At 35.6% G+C, this 12,801-nt stretch overlaps 1 protein-coding gene across 2 annotated transcripts in view; it reads right to left on the bottom strand.

The window, feature by feature from the left end:
* Positions 1 to 12,801, bottom strand: part of LOC121738048 (ATP-binding cassette sub-family G member 4-like) — a 156,694-nt gene that overhangs the window by 51,337 nt on the left and 92,556 nt on the right. For both annotated transcript variants that reach the window (XM_042129872.1, XM_042129864.1), the window contains exons 4-5: positions 12,135 to 12,280; positions 7,086 to 7,209 (exon numbers count right to left, since the gene is read on the bottom strand). In XM_042129872.1, coding sequence (XP_041985806.1) covers positions 7,086 to 7,209; positions 12,135 to 12,280 — 270 coding nt within the window. The remainder of the gene's footprint in view (positions 1 to 7,085; positions 7,210 to 12,134; positions 12,281 to 12,801) is intronic.

Here is a 12,801-nt window from a genome sequence, read left to right on the forward strand (position 1 = left end):
TGTTCGTCTAGTGAATGAGTTTAGCGGAGGCCGGAGGCCCAACTGCACTATAATACCTTATTCCCTATCCCTATTCTCTTCTGCTTACTCCCTTAGCCTATTTCTTCATAAAAAGGTCGAAAACGCACTTGCAACTCTTCTGATGTTAGTCATGTAAGTGTCCATGGGCGACGGCAGTTGCTTTCCATCAGGTGACTGTAATTTTATAAAAAAGGGAAAGAGAACTTTTCTCTCCAAAAAGCCGGCATCTCGGCGACGGTAGTTACTTTCCATTAGGTGATCTGTTTGCTCGTTTGTCCCCTATAATTTTATAAAACCGATCTCCTCTTAAAGGCTGGCAAAGCACTGAAAACTTTTCTAATATTGCGAGTGCACATCCTCGTTTGCCCCTTCATTTCACAGAAATAGAAACGTATGTGTGGTAATTTTTCTGTGAGAACGTGGTATTTCTCCGGTCGAGCCGAAAGGCCGAAGCATGGCTCTCCCACGTATTATTTTAAACAAAACATCATTAAACAAAAATAGCATACAAAGAGAGTGGGCTATGAAAAAAGGCGTGGCTGATGTACCATCGAGGAAATTGATTCCTATGCAGTTGACGGACCTACGTCATGTGGTCGGCTTATGTCAATACGATGCCAGCTGAGATCGGTCGGATAGGTTTGACTTACGGCCATTCCCAATATTTGATCTATCTCTGGTTTTGCCCTACTAGAGATAGGAATAGCTCACATTAGACATAACAGACATATATTTTATGTCAATTGTGAGCTATTCCTATCTCTAGTAGGGCAAAACCAGAGATAGATCAAATATTGGGAATGGCCGTTAACGCGACCAAATTACTTAGGTCCGTCATCTGCCTAGGTATCAACTTCTCTGATAGAACAAGAAATAGGTACTTACACCCAAAAAAAGAAAAACATGAACTATAATAAATAATCGGCCAAGTGCGAGTCGGACTCGGGCACGAAGGGTTCCATACCGCTAAATAAAGCGAAAAAATAGTGTTTTTGTATGTGAGCCCCCCCTTAATCATTTAATCTATTTTAATTTTAATATTAAATAACATATACAGGGTGTAACAAAAATAAGTGATAATACTTTAGGGTGTGTATGTGTTCCTTGTAGAGAGTTCACTGTGAAAGTAGCAGCGCTCAAAGACCAAAAAATTTTTTCACTTTTGTATGGGAAAACTCGTGACGCTCGGGCCCTTGCCCATACAAAAGTGAAAAAAAAAATTCGTCTTTCAGAGCTGCTACTTTCACAGTGAACTCTCTACAAGGAACACGTACACACCCTAAAATATTATCACTTATTTTTGTTACACACTGTATAATTAAGGATTTTATGAATATTTCAAATACCTACCGGCCAGGCCACCGATTTTGACTAATGTGTAGAGTTTTTATATTCTTCTCCTGCGGCTGACACATATTATAAGGTATTTTGCTGCGCTTTAGTATAAAATTATGGTTTTAAGATTAAGGGTCGAGTATGTAAGGTTAAAAACTTGGCTCTACATAAGATCTCACTACTTTTTGACACGACAAACTATATGTTATCATCTTGGCAACATTTTTACATGAAAATGTTTTTGGTGGGATTTAATTTCAGATTAGAACACTACAAACAATAAAAATTTATTATTCGTAGTTAGAATAAATAATTATTCTTTAATATTCTTGTTCGTGTGGATTTGTTTGGTAATGTATTAGGTATTATAGATTTAGTATACATAATATGCTGTTGGGCCCGAAGCAATAGTTCATCGCGTAAAAATGATATTTTTCGGGATGAAAACTATCCTATGTCCTGTTGGGCCTTTCTCCTTACTCCTTACCTACGAAGAGATAACAGACAAAGAGACCCATATTTGCATCTAAATTTCAGTATGAATATTGAATTTGAACTAGCTTACGGCTTTTGCGCAGACAAATCCAATAGTAATTTTATTAGTTCACGGGAATATTGCAATAGTGTATTTATTAATCCAGAACCTACGCCACTATAATATGGTACCATTTAATAAAAATCCCCAGTATTTGGGCAAAAAATAATATGTAAACTAATATAAACAAAAAATAATTTTATTCATAATCATCAATGCATATTTTTGTCGTGACATTATCGCTAGCTTCTATGTTCGGTTTCAAATAAAGAAAAAATACTTAGGGCGGATTCGACCAAACTGGAGTAAAATTTTACTCGAGTATAACTGTCTCCTAATCTAAGAGTAAGCTGGTTTTGCGTTTTTCCAACTTCTAATCCAAGAATGAGGTAATTACACGGGAGTAAATATTTGCACGGGCTATTTTGGTGGAGTAAATATTAAACTGAGAATAGTTGCACAACAGGGTGTCAACTGTCACGGTCGGTGTCATTGTGAACTATTATTGACATTTCATTTCATACTCTTTGAGTAACTTGGTAAAATGCAAACGATAATACCCTAGAGTAAATTAAAGGAGTAAAATTATTCTCATGATTGTTATACTCGTGTAACTTCAAGTTTGGTCGAATCGGGCCTTAATAGAGTTTATAATTTCTAGATAAACCGGTATAAGTAAGTATAATAATTTATGTTTACAAAGCTATTTTTAGCACAAACCTGAATGGCTAGACATGTGAATATTAGAATTTAGACGCAAAACTTGCATCAGACAGCAGAAAATTGTTAATTAAAATTTAAAATGTTTGATAAGAATCATAATCTTAGAATCATAATCACATTCAGATTACATAACAATATATTGTATGAAAATATATACAACTTTTTTGAAAAATTTGAAATTTTTACAAAGGAACAATTTGGCTTCCGCAGGAATAAAAATACAACAAAGGCAATACATGACTTTTTAGATTTAATAATGACTTCTGTTGATAAAAGACAACACATATGTGCAATACTTATGGATATGACGAGTGCTTTCGACCACGTATCACACAAAATATTATTATCAAAGCTCTATGCCTACGGAGTTAGGGGAATAGCGTATAAACTATTTGAAAGTTATTTAAGTAATAGAAAACAATATACGGCTATCTCCAAACTTTGTACGAAAACCAAAACTAAAAAAGAGTACATGTCAGAATGTAGAGACATAGAGTCCGGAGTTCCACAAGGAAGCATACTTGGCCCTTTACTATTCATTATTTTCATAAATGACTTTCCAAATTCAATTGATTATCCTTTAATATTATTTGTAGATGACAGTACAGCAGTAATTAAATGTAATAAAATATTGACCTACGAAAATGAAATTAATAACGCAATGAATAATCTCAAAATATGGTTAGAAAGAAATGAATTAATACTAAACCCGAAAAAAACTAAAATTATGCACTTTAGACAAAATACTTCAATGCCGAATGTCACAATCAAATACCAAGAAGAAGTTATTGAACCTGTCGATGTTACCAAATTCCTTGGTTTATACATTGATTACCAACTCAACTGGAAGCCCCATATTGAAAATGTATGTAGTAGAGTAAGTAGTTTTCACTTTGCCCTAAGTAAGCTGTCTAAAATAGCCAGCACAGAAACTGTGATAACAGCATATCGTGGTTATGTTGAGTCTGTATTGCGTTACGGAATTATCTTTTGGGGCAATTCAACTAACAAGACTCTACTATTTAAAACCCAGAAGAGATGTATTAGAGCTATGAAAGGACTTAAGTCAACTGAGAGCTGTAGACCAATTTTCAAACAAATGAATATCTTAACCTTGCCGTGTTTATACATTTATGAAGTAGCACTGTATGTATACCAAAACAAACACCGATTTGTGTCTTTTCCTGAAATGAATCCTAATAGAAAGCACAGAAATGAGCATAGAATATGTGCCTTATCATGTAGAACGGAATTGTTGAATAGTAGTTTCTTCGGTATGGCACACAGAATCTATAATAAAATTCCGAATGAAATGAAAACTTTGCCAATCCAGACTTTTAAAAAACGACTATCATTATTACTAATTGAAAAATCGTATTACTCAGTGACTGAATTTTTAAATGACGATGCCCTGAAATAATTTGACATGTATTTTCAATTGACACCAAACTAATAATTATATTGTTATTTTATCTATTCCATATTGACATTAATTGATATGAAATGTTTTAATTATTTAAATAATATTGTTAGTTTAAGTAAAATCGTGATGTACTTTGAAATATTTGTATACCTTGACGAAGGTGGAAATGTAGTGAAACCATTATTAATTTTAACACCTGTTACATGTATTTACCTGCATTTCACAAATAAATTAATTCTATTCTATTCTATTCTATAACCCAGATGTTGGTCGGAATTTTTTTGCATTGAAATTTATTTGTCGCACGAAAACTGTATGATTTTTGGGCACATAGTGAGAGTGGCCATATATCTATAAAATGTTTGATAAGAATCATAATCATATTCAGAATTAAATAACCCAGATGTTGGTCGAAACTTTGTTGCATTGAAATTCATTTGTCGCACGAATACTGTATAATTTTTAGGGACATAGTGTGGCCATATAGCTGTAATTCCATAAGTGCTGATTAGAAATCTCCAATCAACAGTATGGAATTACAGCTATAATATTATGGCGCACTTCAGCCGGGTAGACACACTTTACCACACTCACTATACAATATACATAAAGTTATCACAGACAGACGAATCGTATTTATTTGTTACGTGATAAACGTTATTAAAATAATCCAAGAGTCTTGTCATAAAGTGGGTTATATTTTTGTTATGGTATAAAAATACCTTAAATATCCAACAATAAATTTTAATAAAAATAAGTATGAAAAAAAAAGCGCAAGAAATTGTTTATTTCTAGTAAACGAATTCAGGTCGGAAAATTCCGACTACCAAAATATAATTATAATGGATTTATTAACATTGTATAATGTTTTCCTCATCCAAAAATATCTGGGTTATGGGCAACCACAATATGATCTAATGACCCGTAACTCGTGAGTCTGTCGCGCCGAAATTCTTTTATCGCTGCACATATTATATTCCAATAAATAAAATTCTCGTGTCACAGTGTTTGTGCGCGAACTTCCAAAAACGGCTCAACCGATTTTAATGAAATTCTGTATAAACTACATTCGTTAGGCCTGAGAATAGGTTTTTGTCTATTTTTATATTGGTTTTTAGGGTTCCGTAGTCAACAGCCTTATATTTTCGGTCTGTCCATCCGTCCATCCGTCCGTCTGTCCGTCTGTCCGTCCGTCTGTTTGCCTGTCCGCGGTTTTGCTCAGAGACTATAGGACCTACAAAGCTGTAATTTGGCATGAATGCACATATTAATGATGCCGACAAAATGGTACATGAAATCTTAAAAAAATATTGTTTTTATGGTACGTTCCCTACACATCAAGCGGGGATGATTTTTTTCGCATCCACCCTATCGTGTGGGGTCGTGTGTGTGTGTCGTTGGATAGGTTTTTAAAAAATATTTTAAAATGAGTATTCAATCTATTGGGCGTTTTCACACTGCGACGATAACGACACGACACGATACCACAGAATAGATAAGGGCCACCGCACATACCTATAAAATTTTAAGTTGGCTGACTATCGTACAAACTAAATTGCGTAGTGTCACAATTTAATTGGACAACTTCATCGTGTACGCTGCCAGCCGCAGACTTTTAGATTTAGTTCGTAACGGTATTGCTAGCCTAGCGACGTGCGTGTTAAAATGCGTAAAGCACGCTTTTATTGTGATTTGTGGCACTAATAAAACGAAGGCGAAAAGAAAGGATTCATTTTGGGTGCATTCAATACTAAGTGACAGATTAGAATTAGGAAAACATTATTGATCATACCTTGCATTTTAAACTTAGATATTATCCAGATAAATGTTAATGAAAAAATCCAAATAAAAAGGTGATAATAATCCATATCCAATTATCCATACTTCCATACTAATATTTTTTTTATTGTGTAATTCGGGGCCGTATATGGGCTATTCGTCCATATCCTTTTTTTGCTCTCTTTTCATATTGGTTTTTCGCACCTTTCGCCTTCGTTTTATTAGTGCCACAATAAAAGCGTGCTTTTTACGCATTTTAACACGCACGTCGCTAGGCTAGCAACACCGATACCATCAACTAAATCTAAAAGTCTGCGGCTGGCAGCGTACACGATGAAGTTGTCCAATTAAATTGTGACACTACGCAATTTAGTTTGTACGATAGTCGGCCAACTTGAAATGTATAAGTATGTGCGGTGGCCCTCTATTCTGTGGTATCGTGTCGTGTCGTTATGGTCGCAGTGTGTCCGATTTAGGGATACGTTTGTGAAATATTAAGTTTTAAAGTGGAAAAAAATCGTTAGAGTCAAGTGTCCCCCCCTTCTACCAGCTAAACGGTTGCTTCTGGAAATGTGAAAAAAATTACGGGAGTAACAAATATGCTGAATTTAAAAGGAAAACTATCACGCCTAAGAAGACTTCATAAGTTTTTGAGTAATAGTCGATCAATAAAAAAAAATTATTCGGCGAAGTATAAAGGAACTTTTCGTTCAAATTCCTTTAAACGTAACTGAGATGATGTTGCAGTTAGTAGTGTAAAACATGTTATAAATGTACATTCATTGACCAAAAACCTATCAAAAACTAACGGTACTACGGAACCCTACATTGCGCGTGGCCTGACACGCACTTGGCCGGGTTTTTGTTGCTGGGTCAGCTAATTTAAACACTATCCTGTGTTCTTTTTTGGAACTGAAAGTGTGTCCTTTTTTTGATCACGCAGAGGAAACTCTTTATGGGTGCCCCGGGTTGGGAATGTGGCACATTCCCAAACAACAAAAGTGTATCCTTGCCGAATTTCATTAAAATCGGTTCAGCGGTATAAGCGTCAGAAGATTACAAACCAATAGACTACGTTCGCAATTATATAATTAGTATGGATTTACAATTCCTGTTCGACTAGTATTCGAGAACTTTAACCGCGCGCCGTCATGACCAAAAATGGTACTTGATTAGAAGTCGCGTTTTTTTGGCAGTATCAAGTTCGTTTCTAAGTCTTTCTTATTTCTCTTGTTCGTTAAAAAGCTCTGTAAAATAAATGATCAATACCTGATCGAACATTTTGTAGATCCTCGCGGAGGGCTGGTGCAGGGTACAGACCACTGTGTGTCCCTTCAGAGCCAGCCGCTTCAGCATCTTGATACATTGTAGCGTCGACAGGCTGTCCAGACCACTGCAAAAAAAGCAAAAATATAACCCAGCTGCTAAAAAACACATGCGGTTTTTCTACGTTGGCCCATTTTTATACGTGGGAGAGCCATGCTTCGGCACGAATGGGCCGGCTCGACCGGAGAAATACCACGTTCTCACAGAAAACCGGCGTGAAACAGCGCTAGCGCTGTGTTTCGCCGAGTGAGTGAGTTTACCGGAGGCCCAATCCCCTACCCTATTCCCTTCCCTACCCTCCCCTATTCCCTTCCCATCCCTGCCCTCCCCTATTACCCTATTCCCTCTTAAGAGGCCGGCAAGGTACCTGCAGCTCTTCTGACGCTGCGAGTGTCCATGGGCGACGGAAGTTGCTTTCCATCAGGTGACCCGTTTGCTCGCTTGCCCCCTTATTTCATAAAAATAAAAAAAATGACGGTAAAATAGATTGGGAAGTGATAACGCGTAGAGGCATATTCATCTAACCCATAAACGGCGACGATAATATAATCTATAGTACATACTTATCCATACTAGTCTTGTCTGTCTGTCTGTCTGTCTGTTAGCTCTTCACGCCCAAACCACTCAACCGATTTTCCTGTTTGGTATGGAGATACTTCGAGTCTCGGGAAAGGACAAAGGCTGCTTTTTATCCCGGAAAAATGTAAGGTTCCCACGCGAATAACGAATTTTAGTGCAACGGAGCTGTGGTCGTTATCTAATAACTAGCTGTTGCCCGCGACTTAGTCCGCGTGGACTTTAGTTTATAGTTGTTCCCGTACATCGATTGAGTCGTTTACGCGTAAATCAGAAAAGTATATTGTGTGGGAACCGCACATATTTCCGGGACAAAAAACATTCCTTGTCCCAGATTCAAATTTGTATCTCCAATCCAAATTTCATCAAAATAGATTAACCCTTAATGAGGCGCATCAAAAAAGTCACACAAGTAGTCACATGGGGTCTCCACTGACCCCAAATAAAAAATGAAAATTAAGTTGAAGAAATGAATAAAACGAAGAATTAATTATGCGAATTGTTAGATTGCTTTATGATAATTAATCTTAATAATTAAAAACCTTCATTTGCCTCTATACAACTAAAAAAATCCATCAATTACTGCTCTGTCTCAAAATCTCATAATTATAACTATAGTTGATATCGAGATTTAAAAAATCTATTATTTATTTTGATGGTCAGATTTTTTTTGCAACACCGAAGGAAGTAGGTCCTAAGATAATACTGACAAACATATTTTCCTCATTTGTGTGATTTGTTACGCACTTGTGGTCATCACCCCCTCATCATCATCATCATCACCATCCAGTGGTCATGGATTAATTTAGGCATCTCTGGGCTCTAAAATCTTGTCTACCGATTCATGTCCGTTACAAAATGATTGCATAGTTTTGAAGTTCAGAGGCTATAGACTCGCAAAATCTCTTTTATCTTCAGAAACCTTCCAGCCGCCAGCGTATTTCACTGTCTTGATCTATACTGACATTTTTACAGAGCAATTATTTAAAAAAATGTTGTCTATAGAATGATATACTTACTCATATATTTATAAATCATCCTAAATTATATCAAAAATAATTTAACAATTATACATAACATTACAATAATGTAAACTTGTCTTGTGATAAAAGAAGTCACGTAAGTGGTCGCATGGGGTCAGCGCTCAAGAGGGTAGCAACACATGCACCATCGCTAGCTAACCGGCTACCACTTATTAGGATACCTCAATAGGAGTTAGGAAACTACCAAAAGCTTCGTTGCATTCCTGGAACTCTAGTACATTTTTTTTCGGTTTGAAAGTGATCTGACCCCATGCGACCAATTAAGGGTTAAATAGTTTAGGCGAGAATCATAAAAGTTTATTGTGCGGGAACCGTATATTTTCCGGGATAAAAAGTATCCCTTGTCCTTTCCCGAGACTGAAAGTACTGACAGTAAGTAAGTAAGTGAGTAGACAGTATTGCCATACCAAATTTCATCAAAATAGATTGAATAGTTTAGAGTTTAGACTTTAGGCGATAATCATAAAAGTTTATTGTGCGGGAACCGTACATTTTCCGGGACAAAATTAGTATTCCTTGTCCTTTCCCGAGACTCAAAGTATCTCCATACCAAATTCCATCAAAATAGATTGAATAATTTACGCGCAAATCAATAAAGTATATTGTGCAGTAACCGTACATTTTTCCGGGACAAAATGTATCCTTTGTTCTTTTTCGGGACTCAAAGTATCTTTATACCAAATTTCAGCAAAATGGGTCCAGCCGTTTATGCGTGATGTCGTGACCACGCGGAATATAACGTTCCGCGCAGCTTCGCCCGCGTAAATTAGATATTTCACAGACAAATTAGTCCACAAAAAATAGCCTATGATCCTTCAAGTGGTCTACTTCTTATCTGTGCCAAATAACAGAAAAATTGCTTCAGTAGTTCGTGAGATAAGCTCTTTCAAATTATTTCCCCCGTTTTTTCCCACATTTTCCTCTATTTATTCGCTCCTATTAGTCTTAGCGTGATAAAATATAGCCTATACTCGTAGCCTTTCTCGATAAATGGGCTATCTAACACTGAAAGAATTTTTTTAAATCGGATCAGTAGTTCCTGAGATTAGCGCGTTGAAATAAGCCCTTTCAAATAATTTCCCCCATTTTTTCCACATTTTCCTCTATTTCTTCGCTCCTATTAGTATTAGCGTGATAAAATATAGCCTATAGCCTTCCTCGATAAATGGGCTATCTAACACTGAAAGAATTTTTGAACAAATATGTTTAACCTTTGTTTGACCTTCAATGGCGTTAAATTAGCAATAAATTCGACCAACATTACGTTTCGAACTTTTGGTAAGCTTCTCGTATTAGCTTTCACATAATGAGAACTTGTATTTGACGAACCAGCCATTATAAAATATAAGATTGAAAGGAAATTTAAAACATACTGCAGAGGTCAATTGCGGCCGATGATGACGTCAGAGCGAAACTTTAAAAATTTATTGAGAAAAAACTAGCCAACGAATTTCAAAATTATTTAATTTATCTTATATCTATAAACGAGCAATTCTTGTATATATATATATATATATATATATATATATATATATATATATATATATATATATACATTTAGTATATAGGGGGTTTCGGGGGCGATAAATCGATCTAGCTAGCTATAAACTGAAAAATATGACTCTTCCTGACATCTATTGGCGAATAATAATACTATTTTGTAAGCAACTAATTGTCTTAACGACCACCAGATGGCGTTATTAAGTAACACGAAGTCAATGAGTGTTTGCTATACCGAGCAAAGCTCGGTCATCCAGGTACTATTCTTAAAATACCCTAATTTATCGAAAAAAAATATAAAAAGTACATGTGATTTTTTTTGGACAATGCCCATTATAATATTATAATATAAAAGTATAGATAGTATAGATGTAATAAACGTCATAATGTTGGCAATCATAGCTATTTATACAATAATAATATGTATATCTTATAGTATATAAAATTCTCGTGTCACAATGTTAGGCCGCGTACTCCTCCGAAACGGCTTTACTGATTTTAACCAAATTTTATATGCATATTCAGTGGGTCTTAGAATCGGCTACTGGGTGCTTATTATATTGATTACTTAGTGCATTTGTTGAATAAATTGAATGAGATTTGTTGAATAAGTTGAATAAATATTATTATTATTATGATTTGTATGGATATGTTATCTATAGTTTATCTTCTTATTTATTGTATATTTTGTCTACATCTGCCCCTTTACTGAGTGCATTGTTTTAATTATTATATTGTAGTAATTTGTAGTTAACGTTGTTGGTACCACAGTTAATAAGATTGACTCTTTTAAGGAATATGTACTTTGGTTACTGTTTGTTGACTCTAATAAATAAAAAAATAAAAAAAACGTTTGCCGGAACAGGTAGTAGTACAGTATTTCGGCGTTTCCTTGTTTACGGGGTTTCTTTTAAAACGATTAATATTTTTCATATTATAGTATACCAAAAAGGCAAGCAGATTAAGGTTTTTACAACCCACATTGGAACCTTGATCGAGTTAGCGAGGCGAACAGGATCTCATGGATATATTCATTTTTTTTATTTCCGCAAATATATTTATGTTTACAAAATGTCAATAGCACTTTTGGACCCTAAGTGTGGGACCCGGTAGAAGAACAACTTTTTATCAAAATCAAAAAGTCGTTTTATTAAAATTCCAAAGTTGTTTTTATGTGTGCAAAAAGTTTGATCGCATGTTTTTTCGCGATAAATTTAAGTGTCCGACCGGGCGGCAGGTTATAAAGACTGAGGGCCTGTTTCACCACTTCCTGATAAGTGACGAATAGGATCCACCACTTAACTTGACAGATGAAGTATGGAGAATCTGTCAAAAAAGCTGTGAATAGCCTATTCGGCACTTTATCAGAAAGTGGTGAAACAGGCCCTGAATATTTTATTATTATTTATTGGGTTGATATTTTTTTTATCAAAATTTAATTCTGGAGTAAAATTTCATATAGCTATGAAATCTTCGGCTGAAGGAGTTATAACTAATAAGTTATAACTTATAACCCATAAATGTTTTAAAAGCTTTGGCTCTTAAATCCAAACTGCGAATCGAGGCACAAAACTTCTTATATGAAATTCTGAGCATCGTTAATTTACAACCATAGTTACAACAAATAATACAAACCGCACATTTTTAGGAATAAAAAGTATCCTATGTCCTTTTCCGGGACTCTGAGTATCTTTATACCTCAGAAAATTTGGTTCAGTGGTTTGGGCTTGAAGAGGTAACAGACAAACAGACGCACTTTCGCATTAATTATAATATGGTATTAGTATAGATTTTAAGGCGAATGGAACCACTCTTTAAATACTGTAGTGCCTGGGACAAGATTTTGATTATACTATAGGAAAATGATACTCACGTTGTAGGTTCATCGAGGAATATGACTGGAGGGTTGCTTATTAGCTCTACTGCTATCGACAGCCGCTTCTTCTGACCACCGGACAGCCGACAGCATTTTGTTTCTATTGCCCCGCTCAACCCTAAAGTGTCCAACGCTTTTATTATCTGTAAACAAATCGCCATGTTAAAATGTAACAATAAACTTGGTTCCTTATTATTCAGGTTGATGCACAAGAGATTCGTATGAAGGCACGACACGACAAACGTTCCATAGAACTGACGTGTAAAACGTCAGATTATCGTTGTTAGAACGTCAGTTCTATGGAAGTGTTACGTAAAGTGTCGCGCCGCGTCGCTGCCACGTAGTATCGCGTAGTGCGGTCTCACCTTTGTTCTTTCAGTCACATAATTTTCAGAAACAATTTTCTAAATCTGATTCGTTATAAGGGTCAATTCGGACCGCAACGCGACGAGGCGAGGCGAGGTGCGGCGTGGCATAAATTTGTATAGATTTGACAGATTTCAATTGCACGAGGCGACATGCCAATCTGTCAATTCAGTACAAATTTAGAAATGCATCTACGCGTCGCGTTGCGGTCTCAATCAACCCAATAAGCCTTTAAAATTTAGTTTGGTATTATTTTTAGCAATATTCCGCGAAATAAACCTCAACCTTTAAGTAAATG

The sequence above is a fragment of the Aricia agestis genome, chromosome 2 (assembly GCF_905147365.1).
Source record: "Aricia agestis chromosome 2, ilAriAges1.1, whole genome shotgun sequence".
Classification (NCBI taxonomy): Eukaryota; Metazoa; Arthropoda; class Insecta; order Lepidoptera; family Lycaenidae; genus Aricia; species Aricia agestis.